Consider the following 22393-nt stretch of genomic DNA (forward strand, 5'->3'; position numbering starts at 1 on the left):
ATATATGCATTAGCTTCACTATCAAGATACTTTCTCTCTCAAAATCAAGATTTCACTTTTACTTTAAACTTTATTTTTTGTAGATTCCTATAAAGCCATTATATCTTACTTCTATAAATATTTAAGTTGAATGCTAAAGGAAAAAAAATGCTAAGAATTTCACAAAAATTATATTGATATTTAGGGACGTAGAGCAATACAAAAATAACTACAGATAAATGCTGAATTAACATCATCATTTCAGTAATATTACATAATACAAATGCCATTAAATATGAAATGCTAACACGCTTACCCCACGGTTAACTTTTTGCTTATTCATAGCTGAACAAAACTTCCGCACCTCCGGATGTACAGGTTCTCCAGGCAAGCCATCAAGCATGTGTACAGCCTGCAGAACAATTTCATTTTAAGAATATGAATGAGAGCCAAAATTTGGTCATCTTAAAAATCTCAGATATTATCCTAACACCACAAGACTTTGAAAAGGCAATAAATGACATGCCCATGCACTCTGCCCCAGGCCTAGACTCATGGAACTCAGTGTTCATTAAGAACTGCAAGAAGCCCCTGTCACATGCCTTCAGCATTCTATGGAGGGACCATGGACACAGGGGTCATTCCACACTCGCTAAAAACAACAACAGACACAGCCCCACTCTACAAAGGTGGCAGCAAAGCAATTGCAAAGAACTACAGACTGATAGCACTAACATCCCATATCATAAAAATCTTTGAAAGGGTTCTAAGAAGCAAGATTGCCAACCACCTAGATACTCATCAATTACACAACCCAGGGCAACATGGGTTTAGAGCAGGTCGCTCCTGCCTGTCTCAGCTACTGGACCACTATGACAAGGTCCTGGATGCTGCAGAGGATAAACAAAATACAGATGCGGTATACACAGACTTTGCAAAAGCCTTCGACAAGTGTGACCATGGTGTAATAGCGCACAAAATGTGTGATAAAGGAATAACAGGAAAAGTTGGTAGATGGCTCTATAACTTCCTGACAAATAGAACACAAAGTAAAGTCCGAGACAGCTACGGTGAAAAGCTATGTTCCACAAGGCACAGTACTGAATACTCGCTCCCATCCCATTCCTCAACCTCACATCTGACAGAGATGTAAGCTATAGCTCTGTGTGTTCCTTTGCAGATGACACCTGAATTGCCATGACAGTGACCTCCATCAAAGACACTGCAAGACTTCAAGCAGACATCAACCAAATCTTCAAAGGGCCACTCAAAACAATGTGAAGTTTAATGAAGAAATATTTCAACTGCTCAGATATGGAAAACTCAAGGAAATTAAAACTGCATCAGGGTATACACCAAATTCTAACCATACAATAAAGTGAAAAAGTAATGTGAAGAACCTGGGAGTGATAATGTAAGAGGATCTCACCTTCAAAGCCCACAATATATCTATCGCATCTGCTAGGAAAATGATAGGATGGATAATGAGACCCTTCAAAACTAGGGATGCCAAGCCCATAATTCTCTTCAAATCGCTTGTTTCCTCTAGGCTGGAATACTGCTCTACACTAACTGCCCCTTCCAAGGCAGGCAAAATTGCTGACCTGGAGTGTACAAAGAACTTTCACAGCACACATAAATATGATAAGGCACCTAAATTACTGGATACAGTTGAAGCCCTTGATTTGCATTCCCTGGAATGCAGGCAAGAGAGATACATGATAATATACACTTAGAAAATCCTAGAAGAATTAGTACCAAACTTGCACACGAAAATCACTCCATATGAAAGTAAAAGACTCAGCAGGAGATGCAACATTCCCCCAATGACAAGCAGGGGCACCACGAGTACACAGACAAGACTGTTCAACTGCCTCCCAGCATACATAAGGGGGATTACCAATAGACCTCCAGCTGTCTTCAAGAAGGCAATGGACAGGCACCTAAAGTCAGTACTTGACCATCCAGGCTGTAATTCATACATCAATTTGTGTGTGGCCAGCAGTAACAGCCTGGTTGATCAGACCCTAATCCACAACGAGGTCTGGTCTCAGATCGAGCCACAGGGGCAATGACCCCCAACACACTCTCCAGGTATACTCCAGGTAGGTATATCCTACTATGCAAATTTTAACTGGTTTGTATTACAGAATTCTAACCTTCAGTTATAAATCCACTGAACACAGTGAAATTAACATTACTCATGATATTAAATTGGCTGAATGGACACTGTTCTGACAGCCATTTGGCTAAACAAATGACCAAATGGGTAATTAAGATTGGGTAAGGCTAGGTTTGTTATTTTTTTTTTTTTAAAGTCAGCCGTCTTCCACCGAGGCAGGGTGACCCAAAAAAGAAAGAAAATCCCCAAAAAGAAAATACTTTCATCATCATTCAACACTTTCACCTCACTTACATATAATCACTGTTTTTGCAGAGGTGCTCAGAATACAACAGTTTAGAAGTATATACGTATAAAGATACACAACATATCCCTCCAAACTGCTAATATCCTGAACCCCTCCTTTAGAGTGCAGGCATAGTACTTCCCATTTCCAGGACTCAAGTCCGGCTATATAAAAATAACCGGTTTCCCTGAATCCCTTCACTAAATATTACCCTGCTCACACTCCAACAGCTCGTCAGGTCCCAAATACCATTTGTCTCCATTCACTCCTAACACGCTCATGCACGCTTGCTGGAAGTCCAAGCCCCTCGCCCACAAAACCTCCTTTACCCCCTCCTTCCAACCTTTTCGAGGATGGCCCCTACCCCGCCTTCCTAACCCTACAGATTTATACGCTCTCCATGTCATTCTACTTTGATCCATTCTCTCTAAATGACCAAACCACCTCAACAACCACTCTTCAGCCTTCTGACTAATACTTTTATTAACTCCACACCTTCTCCTAATTTCCACACTCCGAATTTTCTGCATAATATTTACACCACACATTGCCCATAGACAGGACATCTCCACTGCCTCCAACCGCCACCTCGCTGCTGTATTCACAACCCAAGCTTCACACCCATATAAGAGTGTTGGTACTACTATACTTTCATACATTTCCTTCTTTGCCTCCATAGATAACGTTTTTTGTCTCCACATATACCTCAACGCACCACTCACCTTTTTTTCCCTGATCAATTCTATGATTAACCTCATCCTTCATAAATCCATCCATCGACATGTCAACTCCCAAGTATCTGAAAACATTCACTTCTTCCATACTCCTCCTTCCCAATTTGATATCCAATTTTTCTTTATCTAAATCACTTGATACCCTCCTCACTTTACTCTTTTCTATGTTCACTTTCAACTTTCTACCTTTACACACACTCCCAAACTCGTCCACTAACCTTTGCAATTTTTCTTTAGAATCTCCCATAAGCACAGTATCATCAGCAAAAAGCAACTGTGTCAATTCCCATTTTGAATTTGATTCCCCATAATTTAATCCCACCCCCCTCCTGAACACCCTAGCATTTACTTCTTTTACAACCCCATCTATAAATATATTAAACAACCATGGTGACGTTACACATCCCTGTCTAAGACCCACTTTTACTGCGAAGTAGTCTCCCTCTCTTCTACACACCCTAACCTGAGCCTCACTATCCTCATAAAAACTCTTTACGGCATTTAGTAACTTACCACCTATTCCATATACTTGCAACATCTGCCACATTGCTCCCCTATCCACTATCATATGCCTTTTCTAAATCCATAAATGCAATAAAAACTTCCCTACCTTTATCTAAATACTGTTCACATATATGCCTCAATGTAAACACTTGATTTACACATCCCCTACCCACTCTGAAACCTCCTTGCTCATCCACAATCCTACATTATGTCTTACCTCTAATTATTTCAATTATAACCCTACCATACACTTTTCCTGGTATACTCAGTAAACTTATTCCTCTATAATTTTTACAATCACTTTTGTCCCCCTTCCCTTTATATAAAGGGACTATACATGCTCTCTGCCAATCCCTAGGTACCTTCCCCTCTTTCATACATTTATTAAACAAAAATACCAACCACTCCAATACTATATCCCCCCCCTGCTTTTAACATTTGTCATGATCCCATCAGTTCCAGCTGCTTTACCCCCTTTCATTCTACATAATGCCTCATGCACTTCCCCCACACTCACATCCAGTTCTTCTTCACTCCTAAAAGATGGTATAACTCCCTGGCCAGTGCATGAAATTACCGCTTCCCTTTCTTCGTCGACATTTAAAAGTTCCTCAAATTATTCTTGCCATCTACCCAAAACTGCCATCTCCCCATCTACTAACTCCCCTACTCTGTTTTTAACTGACAAATCCATACGTTCCCTAGGCTTTCTTAACTTGTTTAACTCACTCCAAAATTTTTCCTTATTTTCATTAAAATTTCTTGACAGTGACTCTCCCACTCTAGCATCTGCTCTCCTTTTGCACTCTCTCACCACTCTCTTCACCTTTCTTTTACTCTCCATATACTCTACTCTTCTTATAACACTTCTGCTTTGTAAAAGCATCTCGTAAGCTAACTTTTTCTCTTTTATCACACCCTTTACTTCATCATTCCACCAATCACTCCTCATTCCTCCTGCACCCACTCTCCTATAACCACAAACTCCTGCTCCACATTCTAATACTGCATTTTTAAAACTATTCCAACCCTCTTCAACCCCCACACTACTCATACTTGCACCAGCCCATCTTTCTGCCAATAGTTGCTTATATCTCACCCGAACTTCCTCCTCCCTTAGTTTATACACTTTCACCTCCCTCTTGCTTGTTGTTGCCATTTTCCTCTTTTCCCATCTACTTCTAACTGTAGCTACAACTAAATAATGATCCGATATATCAGTTGCCCCTCTATGAACGTGTACATCCTGGAGCCTACCCATCAACCTTTTATCCACCAATACATAATCTAACAAACTACTTTCATTACGTGCTATATCACACCTTGTATATTTATTTATCCTCTTCTTCATAAAATATGTATTACTTATTACCAAACCTCTTTCTACACATAGCTCAATTAAAGGCTCATTTTCATTTACCCCTGGCACCCCAAATTTACCTACTACTCCCTCCACAACATTTTTGCCCACTTTAGCATTGAAGTCCCCAACTACCATTACTCTACACAAATAACCCGCACATAAAAGACAGAAGCTTACGACGACGTTTCGGTCCGACTTGGACCATTGACAAAGTCACACTAACAGAGGAGGAGCAGAACGGCTATATATAGGCAGGAAGAGGTGGAGGTAGTAGTAGTGGTAGTTGTAGTAGTAGTAGTAGTACAAGAATTGTATATAATACCGACAGGATGAAATGACACATGCACAACACTCGGGCATCCCCACCGTAGACGTTTCGCCATCCAGCCAGCCACTGGATGGCGAAACGCCCACAACAAAGACAACCAGACGCCGCACATGGGTCTAATTTCATCAGTAGATGTAGTAGAAGAAGAAGAGGTAGTAGTAGTGGTAGTGGTAGAAGTGGGAAATAAGGAAGACGAGCCAGTCAAATACAAAGGAAGGGGAGCACTGCAAGAGAGCTAGAAACCCACAGGGAGAGAGCAAGCGCACCGAGGTGCGTGAAAGGGGAAGTGGTGAAATAAAATAAAGAAGGAACAGAAACACGAGACAGGAGAGAGAAAGACAACCCAGAGGAGAAAAGGAGAGAGGAAAGGGGAAGAGGAAGAGGAAAAAGAAGAAGAAGAAAAAATGGATTCAGGTTAAGTCACGGGTGTTCTGAAGTTTGGAGCATTTTACAATGTAGTGGGAGAGGAAGGCATCTACAGAGACGAAGCCAGGGCTAAGGTTCATACAAGGAAAGTTGTGTATAAGAGAGAATTCAACTAAACGGCGACTGTTCGAGTTGGAAGTAGGGAAGACAGTTTTAGCAGAAGACCAGTCAATAGGATGGCTATGATCTCTGACGTGACAGAAAAGAGCATTGTTAGTGTCGGCAAGCCTAACACTATTTTTGTGCTCCCTAAGTCTGTCAGAAAGAGATCGACCAGTTTCTCCAAAGTATTGAAGAGGACAGGAGGAGCAAGAAATAGAGTAGACACCAGGAACATCTGTAGAGGGAGGAGAGGTATGAACGAGATTAGTGCGAAGAGTGTTAGTCTGGCGGAAGGTAAGCTTGATGTCTAAGGGACGGAGAGAATTGTTGAGATTAGAAAGACCGGAAATGTAGGGAAGGCAGAGGATAGAAGAGTTCCCATGAGTAGAGAGTTTGGGAGAGAAGAAATTGCGTTTAGCACGTGAGAGGGCAGAGTCTATGAAATGGGAAGGGTAGCCAAGACGGGAGAACGAATTATAAAGAGTGGAAATTTCTGCTGGAAGGAACTGAGGATCACAGATGCGGAGGGCACGGAGAAAGAGGGAGATAAGAACACTTTTCTTGACAGGGGAAGCATGATAGGAAAAGTAGTGAATGTACATGCCACTGTGCATAGGTTTACGGTAAACGGAAAAGGAAAAACCTGTATCTGAGCGGTGGACATGGACATCAAGGAAAGGAAGTAAGGAATTAGATTCCCATTCAGCTTTAAACTTAATGGAAGGGGCAAGATTGTTAAGAGCTTCAAGAAAAGGTTGGAAGAGACTGGAGTCATGAGGCCACAGAGCAAAGATGTCATCCACATAGCGGAGCCAGAGTGAAGGTTGCACATCGAGGGTAGGAAGAAGAACAGTCTCGAAGTATTCCATGTAAAGATTAGCAAGGACAGGAGAGAGAGGAGAGCCCATAGCGACACCGAAGGTTTGGGAATAATATTTCCCTTGGAAGGAAAAGGAGTTAGAGTCCACACAGAGGCGGATCAGATCAAGAAAGACATCAGTGGGGATAGGGAGATGAAGAAACCCTTCATGGGCCTTCTCTCTAAGGAAATCAAGGACATCATCAAGAGGGACATTGGTGAAGAGGGACTCAACGTCAAGACTAAGCATCTTACAGGTTGGGAGAGAGCGAACCCGTTCAATGAAGTCTTGAGAGTGACGGAGGTGGGCAGGAGAAAAAGTACCAAGAAAGGGAGTGAGGGTTTTGGCCAGCCAAGAAGCAAGAGAATAAGAGACAGAACCTCTAGAGGATATGATAGGACGAAGAGGAATATCAGGTTTATGAGTTTTGGGAAGGCCATAGAAATAGGGAAGAGAGGGACAGATGACACGAAACCGTTGAACAAGGTCAAAGTCAGGAGGACAGAGGTCGGAGAGAGTCCTTAGTTTTTTGTTGAAAGTTCTCTTGATGCGATCAAGAGGGTTGGAAACGAGAGGAGTGTAGGTGCACCTTCCGCCAGACTAACACTCTTCGCACTAATCTCGTTCATACCTCTCCTCCCTCTACAGATGTTCCTGGTGTCTACTCTATTTCTTGCTCCTCCTGTCCTCTTCAATACTTTGGAGAAACTGGTCGATCTCTTTCTGACAGACTTAGGGAGCACAAAAATAGTGTTAGGCTTGCCGACACTAACAATGCTCTTTTCTGTCACGTCAGAGATCATAGCCATCCTATTGACTGGTCTTCTGCTAAAACTGTCTTCCCTACTTCCAACTCAAACAGTCGCCGTTTAGTTGAATCCTCTCTTATACACAACTTTCCTTGTATGAACCTTAGCCCTGGCTTCGTCTCTGTAGATGCCTTCCTCTCCCACTACATTGTAAAATGCTCCAAACTTCAGAACACCCGTGACTTAACCTGAATCCTCATTTTTTCTTCTTCTTCTTTTTCTTCTTCCTCTTCCCCTTTCCTCTCTCCTTTTCTCCTCTGGGTTGCCTTTCTCTCTCCTGTCTCGTGTTTCTGTTCCTTCTTTATTTTATTTCACCACTTCCCCTTTCACGCACCTCGGTGCGCTTGCTCTCTCCCTGTGGGTTTCTAGCTCTCTTGCAGTGCTCCCCTTCCTTTGTATTTGACTGGCTCGTCTTCCTTATTTCCCACTTCTACCACTACCACTACTACTACCTCTTCTTCTTCTACTACATCTACTGATGAAATTAGACACATGTGCGGCGTCTGGTTGTCTTTGTTGTGGACGTTTCGCCATCCAGTGGCTGGCTGGATGGCGAAACGTCTACGGTGGGGATGCCCGGGTGTTGTGCATGTGTCATTTCATCCTGTCGGTATTATATACAATTCTTGTACTACTACTACTACTACCACTACTACTACCTCCACCTCTTCCTGCCTATATATAGCCGTTCTGCTCCTCCTCTGTTAGTGTGACTTTGTCAATGGTCCAAGTCGGACCGAAACGTCGTCGTAAGCTTCTGTCTTTTATGTGCGGGTTATTTGTGTATCGTTCCAGTCACGGTATTGTGCCTTTTTGTTATTTAAGTGTAAGTAGAAGTAGCAAGACGTGCCTGTAATCTTGCATATTTATGAGACAGACAAAAAGACACCAGCAATCCTACCATCATGTAAAACAATTACAGGCTTTCGTTTCACACTCACCTGGCAGGACTGTAGTACCCCCCTTGGTGGTTGCTGTCTACCAACCTACTACCAACTACTATTTCTTTTTAATGTTTAGGAAATGCACTGTGATGAATACCAGGTCAGCCATATACCCGTACCATGAAATGTCCGTTCAGTCAGATGTTCTTTGGTGAAATATCTGTCAGTAAAGTGTCCTTCGGTGAAATGGCCATCGGCCAAATGTCTGATAGCCATAACAGCATGACTGCAAACACGTCACAGAATGGGAGGGACCTGAACCCATGACCTGCAAGTTTTAGGATTTCCCATAAGTCTGAGCCCTACTTATTTTGTGATTTGATAAATTAACATTATTGTACAGTACAATTGTTTAATCATTAGAACTGCATTGATGAATGTTCCTGAAAGACCTGTGAATAGTAAATGTAACTCACAGATTAGTAGGATTAAAAAAAGTAGTCAAAAACACATTATCCCACGTCAGCTAAAAACAAGGTAAACAGGTGCACTGAAAATTAATACAATATGTATGCTATGAAATCCCCAGGTTGACAACTACATGCTGAGTAAATTCACGGTAAATAAAGTTTCATCATACTGCATAAGAAAATACTGTACCCTCTAACCTCAAAGAGGGCTTGCCCTTGTTGTCCAGGATAGCAGCACCTTTCCTACCTGAGCTACACCAGCCAGTAAAAATAGCTGGATACCCTTGGGCTATGGTGTATCTAAGATGTGAAGATGCTTTACCAGCTGTACTGTTGTATGGTTCCAGTGATAAAAGGTGACCTTGTCCTGGACAGTGGAAATTAAGCTCCAAAAGCATCTGAATTATGTACAACAAATGCAAAACCTGTAACATATTTTATACTACAGTACACATACAGTGGAACCTCGACTTATGAGTGTCCCAACATAAAAGAGTTTTTCGAGATACGAGCCGTCGCTCAGTCAATTTTTTGCTCCAAGTTACAAGCCAACATCCAAGATACGAGCGAGCTTCCCCCACTTCCCCCTCAACCCACAACCCGCACACCTTGCTTGCTTATCTATGATTTCATGCTTTAATTCCAAGGACATCATCTTTTTTCTTCTCAGCACTGTCCTTTGCACTCACTTTCTTAGGACCCATGGTTAGAAAAAAAAATTGGCAAAATAACAACAAAATGCAAGCAAAGCACGAGAGAAATGCTTCCACTGCTGAGCGGATGTTTTGGCATTCACTGCGCCAACTAGTGGCGGTGTTCTAAGCTCCTCATTATTATTATTATTATTATTATATTATTAATTTAGGGAACTGGAGCACAGATCCAATTCCCAGGATCAAGAGCCCCTCACCAGCATCAAGGCTCCTTGACACTGGTAATTAGCATTGTACATTTTCTGATACAATAAATAAATTTTGTAAATCTTCCTAACAATAATGGAAACAGCTTTATAAGTGTGTAATGTGCTTAATCACTAGTAAGTAAATAAAAGTGCTGTAGAACAATGCTACGAGTCACTTATATAACCCAAACACAGTGGAACCTCAAGTTTTGGCCGTAATCCATTCCAGAAGCTTGGCTGGAACTCAAATTGTTCGAAAGTCAAAGCAATATTTCCCATAAGAAATAATGTACATAAATCCAATTAATCCGTTCTAGACACCCAAAAATATTAAAAAATACATTTTTTTAGGAATAACTATAGTTTTACAAACAAAAAATTATAAAAACATATAGTACTTAAATGACTAATAAAATAGATAAATAAACATTTACATACCTTTACTGAAGACTCTTGTCGGCATATGGAAGACAGGGAGGAAAGGCGGAGGACTTCTTGTTGTTTGGAAGGGAAATCCCCCTCTATAAGGACCTCAGGTATCAAGTCCCTATCCGGGGTTACTTCTCTTCTTTGTTTTGTAATGGCACTAGGACCAGCTTGAGTCACTGGACCCCTGTGGCACAAAAAAACGTCCAGAGAGGTCTGTTTCTGGTGTCTCTCTAACATTTGTCTGAAATGGGACATGGTTTTGTCACTGAACATGTTGCAGATATGGCTTGTTTCAGCATGCTCAAGGTGCTATATCCCAACAAAAGCTTGCACCCGACTGCACAATGCACAAATTTCAATCTCTGAAGAAGGCACCTCCTTCCCTCCCTCCTCCTCCTCCTCTGAAGCAAGTTCCTCAGCTGTGGTCTGTTGCTGTTCCAGATGAAGGTCTTACCTGGTTACCTGGAGGTTATTCCGGGGATCAATGCCCCCATGGCCCGGTCCATGACCAGGCCTCCTGATGGATCAGGGCCTGATCAACTAGGCTGTTACTGCTGGCCACACGCAGTCCAACGTACGAGCCACAGCCCAGCTGATCCAGCACTGACTTTAGGTATCTGCCCAGCTCTCTCTTGAAGGCAGCCAGGGGTTTATTGGCAATTCCCCTAATGCTTGATGGGAGGCTGTTGAACAGTCTTGGGCCCCGGACACTTATGGTGTTTTCCCTTAGTGTACCAATGGCGCCCCTACTTTTTATTGAGGGCATTTTGCATCGCCTGCCCAGTCTTTTATTTTCGTAGGGAGTGATTTCTGTGTGCAGATTTGGGACCATTCCTTCCACGATTTTCCAAGCGTAGATTATGATATATCTCTCCCTCCTGCATTCCAACGAGTACAAGTCAAGTGTTTCCAAGCATTCCCAGTAGTTAAGGTGCTTGACAGAACTTATACGTGCAGTAAAGGATCTCTGTACACTCTCTAGATCTGCGATTTCACCTGCTTTGAATGGAGATGTTAATGTACAGCAGTATTCCAGCCTAGAGAGAACAAGTGATTTGAAAAGGATCATCATTGGCTTGGCATCTCTCTTTTTGAATGTTCTCATTATCCATCCTATCATTTTCTTTGCACATGCGATCGTGGCACTGTTGTGATCCTTGAAAGTGAGATCCTCAGACATTACTACTCCCAGGTCCCTTACATTATTTTTCCAATCTACTGTATGGTTAGGTCTTCATTGTGGTCCTCCACCAACTCTTCCACACCCTGGCCATTCACCTCCAACCCCATGGACATCCCCAAAGACACAATAGATTCTACAACAAGAGTAGGGTTGACAGGGTCAGCCTCAAACCCTTCAAAATCCTTCTCTTGGACACAATCTGGCCAAAATTTTCTCCAAGCAGAGTTCAAAGTCCTGGAAGTCACTCCTTGCCAAGCCTTACCTATAAGGCTTAAGCAGTTGTAGATACTCAAGTGATTCCTCCAGAACTCTCTTAGGGTCAATTCAGTGTCTGAGGTCACTTCAAAGCACCTTTGAAACACTGCTTTTGTGTAGTTTTTTGAAGTTTGAAATGACCTGCTAGTCCATGGGCTGGATGAGAGGAGTGGTGTTAGGAGGCAAGAGCTTCACTGTTATAAAACTGAAGATCATAGACAACTGGTCTACCAAGTTTGGAGGATGAGCAGGAGCATTGTCCAGTACCAGGAGGTCCTTGAGTGGCAATTTATTTTCCTGGAGGTATTTTTCCACACTGAGGCCAAACACTTCATGGATCCAGTCAATGAAAATTTGCATTGTGACCAATGCCTTATTGTCAGCCCTCCACATCACACACAATCTATGCATGACGACATTGTTTTTCTTGAACACTCTGCGATTTTCAGAGTGATACACCAGTAAAGACTTCATTTGAAATTCCCACTAGCATTAGCACAGAACAAAAGTTAGCCTATCCTTCATAGGCTTGTGTCTTCGCAGTGCTTTTTCCTCCTGCGTGATGTAGGTACTCTTTCGCATTTTCTTCCAAAAGAGACCTGTTTCATCACAATTGAACACTCGTTGGGGGATGAATCCTTCAGCCTTCACATAGTCCTTGAATTCATGCATGAATTTTTCAGCCGCACTTTTGTATGAACTTGCAGCCTCGTCATGCCTTACAACACTGTGTATGCCACTATGCTTCTTGAAGTTGTCGAACCAGCCTCTGCTGGCCTTAAAATCACTAACAGCAGCACTCATCATCTTTACGAGATCCGCGTGCAACTGCCTTGCCTTTTCACAAATGATCGTCTCCGAAACACTATCTCCTGCTAATTGTTTATCATTGATCCATACCAGCAACTTCTCAACATCTTCGATTGTCTGTGATCTATTTTTTGTTAGCATATCTACCCCTTTCATAGGTAGTAGGTTGGTAGACAGCAACCACCCAGGGGGTTCTACCGTCCTGCCAAGCAAGTGTGAAACGAAAGCCTGTAATTGTTTTACATGATGGTAGGATTACTGGTGTCTTGTCTGTCTCATAAATATGCAAGATTACAGGTACGTCTTGCTACTCCTACTTACTTAGGTCACACTACACATACATGTACAAGCATATATATACATACATACCCCTCTGGGTTTTCTTCTATTTTCTTTCTAGTTCTTGTTCTTGTTTATTTCCTTTTATCTCCATGGGGAAGTGGAACATAATTCTTCCTCTATAAGCCATGCGTGTCATAAGAGGCAACTAAAATGCCGGGAGCAAGGGGCTAGTAACCCCTTCTCCTGTAATATTACTAAATGTAAAAGAACTTTCGTTTTTCCTTTTGGGCCACCCCACCTCAGTGGGATATGGCCGGTTTGTTAAAAGATGATGATCTACCCCTTTCACAACATCATCTTTCTTTTTCTTCGCCAGGATGGAACTGATGGTCGATTTGTTTTTGCCATACATCCTGGCAAGCTGAAGCACATGCATACCACTTTCGTAGTTTTCGACAATTTCTTTCTTCAATTCTATTGTGTTTCTCACTTTCCTTACCAAAGGGCTGGCACTAGGAAGTTTTTTTTGGGCCCATGGTTAATTATGTAGCAGTCGCACTCAATCAACAAGCACAAAAAACAATGGATTATTGTGAAATGTTTGGATAAACATGCAGGGTAATGTTCACTCGAGGAGAAACAAAGCCAGACTGATGTGTGGGCAGGCGGACAGGTCTGGTACGACGGCCAAAATTCAATGTACTGTTCGAAACTCAGGACAAAATTTAGGCGAAAAAAGTGACCGAAACTCAAAACGGCCAAAACTTGGGGCAGCTGAAACTCGAGGTTCCACTGTAACTTGTAATTTAAAAATTAATGTCCGTTTTCTTCTTTGGGTCACCATGCCTTGGCAGGAGTTAAAAAAAAAGTAATACTCCATGATGTATAATATACATTCACAACATCTTTGTCTACATTACATGTATATGACATTGATGAACCTGGTTGCCCATACAGAGGAGGAGGAGGGAGGAGGAGGAGGGAGGAGGAGGGAGGAGGAGGAGGGAGGAGGAGGAGGAGGGAGGAGGAGGGAGGAGGAGGAGGGAGGAGGAGGGAGGGAGGAGGAGGAGGAGGAGGAGGAGGAGGAGGGAGGAGGAGGAGGGAGGAGGAAGGAGGGAGGAGGAGGAGGGAGGAGGAGGAGGAGGGAGGAGGAGGAAGAAGGAGGGAGGAGGAGGAGGAGGGAGGAAGAGGAGGGAGGAGGAAGGTGGGAGGAGAAGGAAGGAGGAAGAGGAGGGAGGAGGGAGGAGGAGGGAGGAGGAGGGAGGAGGAGGAGGGAGAGGGAGGGGGGAGGAGGAGGAGGAGGAGGGAGGAGGAGGAGGAGGAGGGAGGAGGAAGGAGGGAGGAGGAGGGAGGAGGAGGAGGAGGGAGGAGGAGGAAGAAGGATGGAGGAGGAGGAGGGAGGAAGAGGAGGGAGGAGGAGGAGGGAGGAGGAGGAGGGAGGAGGAGGAGGGAGGAGGAGGAGGAGGAGGAGGGAGGAGGAGGGAGGAGGAGGAGGAGGAGGAGGAGGAGGAGGGAGGAGGGAGGAGGAGGAGGAGGGAAGAGGAGGAGGAGGAGGCGGGAGGAGGAGGAGGGAGGAGGAGGAGGGAGGAGGAGGAAGGAGGGAGGAGGAGGAGGAAGGAGGGAGGAGGAGGAGGAGGGAGGAAGAGGAGGGAGGAGGAGGAGGGAGGAGGAGGAGGGAGGAGGAGGAGGGAGGAGGAGGAGGGAGGAGGAGGAGGGAGGAGGAGGAGGGAGGAGGAGGAGGGAGGAGGAGGGAGGAGGAGGGAGGAGGAGGGAGGAGGAGGGAGGAGGAGGAGGGAGGAGGAGGGAGGAGGAGGAGGGAGGAGGAGGAGGGAGGAGGAGGAGGGAGGAGGAGGAGGAGGAGGAGGGAGGCGGAGGGAGGAGGAAAGAGGAGGAGGGAGGAGGAGGAGGGAGGAGGAGGGAGGAGGGAGGAGGAGGAGGTAGGAGGAGGGAGGAGGAGGGAGGAGGAGGAGGGAGGAGGAGGGAGGAGGAGGGAGGAGGAGGGAGGAGGAGGAGGGAGGAGGAGGAGGTAGGAGGAGGGAGGAGGAGGAGGTAGGAGGAGGGAGGAGGAAGGAGGGAGGAGGAAGGAGGAGGAGGATTGATGACTGATGATTAGAAATCTCAGCAACAGCAAAAAATTATTTTATTTATGGGAAGGACTAAACCAGTAGGGGTCACACAGCACCAGGGAAATGATAGTGAGGTTTGATCAGAAGAAAGGCAGCTCCAGTTCCTTAGATCAATAATCTTTCACTGCCGTCAAGGCACTGCCCTTAAAGGGTAATGGAAAATGGAAAAAAAATCAAAATTAAAAAGGTACTGTATTTGGGGTGAGCAGAAGCAAGCAGTTTTAAGGATTTAACATGCTATTGGAATGGGAATGTAATTTAGGTAACATTTATGAAGAGATTCAGGAAAAATGGATAGATGAACTTGAGATATACAGGTAAGAACAACAGTGCCTTAGCACTGGAGAAGAGGTGGGGATGTCTAAGTTAGAAGGGTTAACCAAACTGTAATGTCTGTGCACTTCTAGCAAAACAGCTATTGAATGTGTGATGGTGAATGAGTTTCCTTTTTTAAGGGTCATCCTACATTAGTGAAGAGATGGCTAAATAAAAATGAGAAGAGCTTTAGTTCAATGCTTTCACAAAATTATATATCATTATGACAGTATTACAATAACCCATAATAACTTATTTGAAATGGACATTAACAAGGGCAAGAAACAATTGATATATTAACATGCAATTCATTAAACTTGAAAGAGAATTACATTCCAGGCACTTTTTTGTGATCTCTCACTCACATACTCACAAAACAGTGATTACCACTAAAAGCATCCCTTGAGTATGTAACTGAAAGATCACATAATCACTTGGAATTTAATTCCCTCTCAAAGAGGTTTCAATGGCACATTAATTCGTTTTTGTGATATAAACTATCTGATGCAGAGGTGGACATGGATATTTTAACGAAGATTAGTGCTGAATGATGGTGAAAGTATTTTTCTTTTTTTGGATCACCCTGCTTCGGTAGGAGATGGCCGATGTGTTGAAAAAATACATGTACAGTGGACCCCGGCCTTACAATCAGCTCCCAACTCAAACAATTATGTAAGTGTATTTTTGTAAGTGCTTTTGTACGTGTATTTTTGGGGGTCTGAAACGGACTAATCTAATTTACAATAATCCTTATGGGAACAAATTTGTTTGGTAACGACACTCGAACAGACCTCTGGAATGAATTAATATCCTAAGTTGGGGTCCACTGTATTTTTACTAAAAGTATTATTCAGAGAGCTGAAGAGGTTTGGTCATTTAGAGAGGGTGGAGCAAAATAGGATGACTTAGAGGGTATATAAACCTTTAGTGGAGATAAAGAGGGGTAGGGGTCATCCTAGGAAAGGATGGATGGGGAGTATAAGAGGTTTTGTGTGAAGGGGCTCGGACATACAGCAGGAATGTGTGAGGGTGTTAGATAGGAGTGAATGGAGACGAATGGTTTTTGGGACCTGACGAGCTGTTGGAGTGTGAGCAGTGTAATATTTTATGAAGGGATTCAGGGAAAACCAGTTAACTGGACTTAGAGTCCTGGAGGTTAGAAGTACAATGCCTACACTTTGAGGGAGGGGTTTGGGATATTGGTTGTTTGGAGTGACATCTGAACTGTTGCATATGCGCACCTCTGCAAAGACAGTGATAATGTGTGAATGATAGCATTCATACATGTGTTGGACGAACTTGTGCCAGTAGCTCACTGTTTGTTTAGATACGTATTAATTGCCATATCTTAAATCTGCCAAGCAATCATGGCACCCAGTAGGCATACAAGTATTGCTGAAAGTTGCAAGAAAAGGTTTAAGCATGTAAATCTTAGAATTAACGAAGAAAATAGAGATATGTATTAGACAGGAGATAGCCTGTAGCCGAAATGAAGCGTCATTATGTATACAAAAAGAATGAGGTAAATATGAGTGTGTGATGACTGACTGAACAACTTGACTGACTGACTTGACTTACTGAATGAAACAAAGTTAGACTTTTTCACTGAAGAGGACCCTGAAACGTTGTCTAGAGCAGCTGATGCCTTACCATCAATTGTATAATGTACTGTAGGGTAAAATAGAACAGAAATCCCTTACAGAATTTATGCACACTCCAGTACCAGAACCTCTACCATCCACCTCAGCCCAGTAGGGCCACAGCATAACTCTCCACTCTTCACAATCATCCACAAACACCAGCACCCACAATTTAAGGTCAGAAATACTATTTCTATTGCATTTGTAATCTTACGCAGTAAAAATATCACAACAATGAACTACAATTACACATTCACTTTTATTTTTGTAAGATCTGTTGGTTTAAAAAAAAGTTGTTTGGCTTTTTGGGAGGCTCCCAGGAACGTAACCCTATTTTTCTCAGAAGTTTTTCAGTTTGTCTATCAAGGTTTTGCCTAACGTGGCATTTTCAGGAACATAACTACTTTGTTAACCCTTTGAGGGTCGACAGGCCCTCTCCGAAACTCGTTCTCAGGGTCGGCCAAATTTAAAAAAAAAAAAAAATTATTTTCTCTTATGAAAAGATAGAGAATCTTTTCCCGATCATAAAGACACCAAAAGTTTGAAATTTGATAGGAAACTTACGGAATTATGCTCTCGCAAAGTTAGCGGTCTCGGCGATGTTTACGCATCGGCGATTTTGCCCACTTTGAGCCCCATTTTCGGCCAATTTCACTGTACTAGTCGACAAAAAACATGAATATTTCGCTAGAACTCCATTTTTTCTATCGAATGGGTGCAAGAAACCACCCATTTATAAATTCAACTATCCAGTACAGTGGTCAGAATTTAGCAATTTTGCCAATTTCACACAAATTTCAAAAGATGCCAATTTCCGAATAGGGTCCAGAATAAACAAGAAAGACATTCCTGGCACTAAAATGACATTTCCTCTAGTCATTAGTCACGTCTCAAGGGCCCTCTTATATTCTTTTGCTTTCCACTTTGAATTTTTATTCTCACAAAAAATATAAGATTTACTGTTATGCAGACTACTGCATTAGTGTAAAAAATGGTATAAATATTATTGGTGCACTTGTAAAAGAATATTAGACTCACCAGTTGACGTGTATTGCACGCTTGGCACGATTTGTTTACTTTTGAAGTTTGGTAAAAATCGAACATTTCTGCTACTTTGAGCTCAATTTCAAGGCACCTTTCATTGCAAAACCAGTCAAAATCATCTCAATTTCTGTAATATGTCTTCCATTCTATAAAATGAGACCAAGAAAACTAGAATACAACAATAAATACCATACGAAAATACACTGCAAAGTCGCTGATTTATTCCAAAAAAATGGTCAAAGTTTTTTTTTTCTCATTATGCACTGTGCTGCAGGATTTTTTTTAGACTGTGCACACTGACCACATAGACCCATTCTTTCATATGAAGGCCTACCAGCTTTCTCCCACTAGATTTGAGGCCGCTAGAATTTATGAGTACTAGTACGTCAAAAACCCCTACTCGTAAAACGTACTAGTACGACCAAAACCCTCAAAGGGTTAATTAAATGACAGCCTACTGTACATAAGCCGAATTGCCCAGTTTGGCCTATTTGGCAAGGGTTTACTTGCTGAACAAGCCGAATAAAAATTTGTTTTTAGCCATAAATCAGGGAAAATTGATCTGAGCAGTGCAAAAAGAAAAAAAAAAAAAATATGTAACACTGATTTTATATAAAAGTAAATACAGTGGACCCCTGACTTACGATATTAATTCGTTCCAGAAGGCTGTTCGAGTGCCGTTACCGAACGAATTTGCTCCCATAAGGAATATTGTAAATTAGATTAGTCTGTTTCAGACCCCCAAAAATACACTTACAAAAATACACTTACATAATTGTTCAAGTTGGGAGCTGTTCGTAAGTCGGGGGTCCACTGTATACTTAAATTAACCTATGATACATATAGCAGAATGTACCTAAAAAAAAACTTACATTACTTTAAGGGAGGTTAGGTGATGATTCTATGTTAGTTTTGGTCCAAAAATAAAAATCTGTAGAGCATTTCTAGCATATGCTAGAAAAGTAACAGTATGGATAATGAGAACCTTCAAAACTAGGGATGCTAAGCCCATGATGACACTCTCTTGTTTTATCTAGGCTGGAATACTGCAGCACACTAACAGCACCTTTCAAGGCAGGTGAAATTGCTGACCTCGAAAGCATACAGAGAACCTTCATGGCACACACAACTACAATAAAACACCTCAATTACTGGGAACACTTGAAGTTCCTAAACCTGCACACCCTAGAATGCGGGCAGGAGAGCTACGCGATTATATACACTTGGAAAATCCTAGAGGAATTAGTACCAAACTTGCACACAAAAATCATTCCCTCTGAAAGCAAACGACTCGGCAGACATTGCAACATCTCCCCAATGAAAAGCAGGGGTGCCGCTAACATGATAAGAGACAACACAATAAGTGTCAGGGACCCAAGACTGTTCAACTGCCTCCCAGCATACATAGGGGGGATTACCAATGACCCCTGCCTGTCTTCAAGAAGGCACTGGACAGGCACCTAAAGTCAGTACCTGACCAGCCAGGCTGTGGTTCGTACGTCAGGTTGTGTGCGGCCAACAGTAACAGCCTGGTTGATCAGGCCCTGATCCACCATGAGGCCTGGTCACAGACCAGGATGCTGGGGAGTTGACCTCCAAAACCCTCTCCAGATATATATATACACTAAACCCTGGTTTTCGTAATTAATCCGTTCCAGAAGGTTGGCCTAAATCCAAAATGACCAAAAACCAAAGTAATATTTCCCATAAGAAATAATGTAAATCCAATTAATCTGTTTCAGACACCCATAAATATTAACAAAAAATAAACTTTATAGAGAATAACTATAGTGTTGCAGCTCTTCAGTGGTTAGTACATCCATTATTTACCTTAAAATATTTGTAGTCATAATGTAGGGCGAGGGGTAAGTAGTACAGTGATCCCTTAATAATCGTCCGGCCTGAAAGTCATCCATTTCGGAAATACGTAGTCCCATTATTTCGTCTAAACATTGGCTCGCAAATGGTCCGTTAACTCGCTAATCGTCCTTCGTCCGGGACGCGTACTCACACTCTGAGCGGCCTGGGCCTGCCTTCCCAGCCAGTGTGCCATTGTTTACCAGTGAGCGACGGCCCCCTCACAAGCTCCTACGAAATATTTCATAATATTCCATTGATTTTAGTGCTTGCAAGTGCTAAATAAGCTACCATGGCTACAAGGAAAGCTTCTAGTGCTAGCCCTTTGGTAAAGAATGTGAGAAACACACACAATTAATGAAAATGTTTGTAGAAAAATACGAAGGTGGTGATGGAAGAGTGGAAGCAGTTGTGGTAGTGGTTGATGGTGGTAGAAGGTAGTAGTGATGGTGGTAACAGTTGTAATAGTGGTAGAAGGTCGTAGTGATGGTGGTAGAGGGTTCATTCTTTAGTGATTCAGCAATTCCACCAACTCCTCCAATGTTGTTGGAGTTATACAGGGCTACAGAAAACACCGCCGCCTCAGCTGCTGCTTCACCACCATTATGGACGGCTTACTCTCAGTGGCCCTTATATACCCAACAACAACACAACACCTCTCGTGACATACTTAATGACTTATTTTATTCATTCTAGAGTATATTCCATGTTTCTATGTTATTAATATTGTTTATGTCACATTAGTTGAATTGTGATAGATAAATAAGCCATAGAGTTGATATTAGTGTCATATTCTCCAACAATAAGCTTGCCACCCCTCCCTCACACAAACAAGTCTCCAATAAGAACATAAGAAAGAAGGAACACTGCAGTAGGCCTGTTGGCCCATACTAGGTAGATCCTTTACAATCCTTCCCACTAAGAACATAAGAATGGAAGAACACTGCAGGTCTACTGGCCCATACAAGGCAGGTCCTTATCAAAATGACCTCTACCCAAAGCTACCCAAGAATTTACTCCCATACCCAATGACACAAATCAAACTCAGCCCCTCCCACTCATATATTTGTCCAATCTTTTCTTAAAGCTACCCAAGGTCCTAGCCTCGATCACCCTACTGATGTGATGTTAAATAAGAACATAAGAAAGTAGGAACACTGCAACAGGCCTGCTGGCCCATACTAGGCCAGTCCTTCACAAATCCAACCCACTAACAAAACAAATGCTACCCAAACAATAAGCTCAAGTGCAAGTCCGACTCGAATCCAACCCCTTTCACTCGTGTATTTAACTAACCTAAATTTGAAACTACCCAAGCCATAGCTTTTAGAACATAAGAAAGGAGGACCAATGCACTAAGCCTGTTGGCCCATACTAGGCCAGTCCTTCACAAATCCAACCCACTAACAGAACAAATGCTACCCAACCAATAAGCTCAGATGCAAGTCCGACTCATATCCAACCCCTCTCACTCGTGTATTTATCCAACCTAAATTTGAAACTACCCAATGTTTTAGCTTGGATCACCCTACTAGGCAGACTGTTCCACTCATCAACTACCCCTATTACCAATGTTCATTTATACATTTTATTAGTGCTTTACATTTATTTGGCATTTTTGTCTGCATGTAAATCTATATTTATGCTAGGGAAGTGACCCCTGAAGTGATCTAGAGTCCTTATGGAGGGGGATTCCCCTTCCAAACAACCTCTCTTCCCTCTCTCCTCCTCCCTGTCTTCCATTCATCAACAACAGCCTTCAATAAAGGTAACTGTAATGTTGAATGTTCATTCTTTTGTGCATGTAAATCTATCTTTTAGGTAAAAAAAAAAATTGTTGTTGATACTTCTGGATGTCTGGAACGAATTAACTGGATTTACATTATTTCTTATGGGGAAAATTGATTTGAAAATCGTCTATTTCGATAATAGTCCCACTTCCAGGAACAGATTAAGGCCGATAATTGAGGGACCACTGTATTTAGTTGTAGACAGTCAGTGTAGGTAGCTGGTAGATGTAGGTACACACATGTAGTCCCTCTGGGCTACACCTACTGGCTACCTACACTGCAGAACACAGCCATATTATTACCATTGACATACAACGTTCACCGAGTTTAGTCGTTTCTAACAACTACCTTTAGATGCCATCATAAACAAAGGGAGAAGTAATGAATAATTCATGCCAAGAATTGTAAACAAAAGCGTATTAAGGGCAGTCACTGGGCCACACGCAGATTCACGGTTTTCTCTAACGCTAGACCAGAGAAAACAACGTTTACCCCTCCACCTCACTCACCACTCGATAGCATATAAACATTGCATGTTTATATGCTATATGCTATGTAATGTGTTTCTTGTAAAATTTTGAAGAAAATATCATAGATGGATTAATGAAAATGTCTATATTAACCTAAAATAAGACATTTAATGTGCCCAAGAGTGAGTCACAAATGCATGAGCAGTCCAGGTGAGCACATCTGGTACAAATGATTTCCGAGCAGATGCACGAAATCTGGGAGAAAATTTCACCGAAAGTGCTCTATTTCCGAATCGGCCGATTTCCGCACTGGCCAAAAACCGGAGGTCCACTGTATGTGCGTGTGTCCGTAAGCCATGCGTGTTGTAAGAGGCGACTAAAATGCCGGGAGCAAGGGGCTAGTAACCTCTTCTCCTTCATATAT

General features: G+C 42.5%; 1 protein-coding gene across 5 annotated transcripts in view; it reads right to left on the bottom strand.

The window, feature by feature from the left end:
• LOC128694983 (galactosylgalactosylxylosylprotein 3-beta-glucuronosyltransferase S) overlaps positions 1 to 22393 on the bottom strand; it is a 109067-nt gene that overhangs the window by 38529 nt on the left and 48145 nt on the right. For 4 of the 5 annotated variants that reach the window (XM_053785358.2, XM_070091386.1, XM_053785356.2 and 1 more), the window contains one exon: positions 296 to 391. In XM_053785358.2, the coding sequence (XP_053641333.1) occupies positions 296 to 391 (96 nt within the window). Of the gene's footprint in view, positions 1 to 295; positions 392 to 8576; positions 8711 to 22393 lie in introns of those variants that run through there. The other variant, XM_070091385.1, reaches the window with a different exon arrangement.

The sequence above is a fragment of the Cherax quadricarinatus genome, chromosome 35 (genome assembly GCF_038502225.1).
Source record: "Cherax quadricarinatus isolate ZL_2023a chromosome 35, ASM3850222v1, whole genome shotgun sequence".
NCBI classification, from domain to species: Eukaryota; Metazoa; Arthropoda; class Malacostraca; order Decapoda; family Parastacidae; genus Cherax; species Cherax quadricarinatus.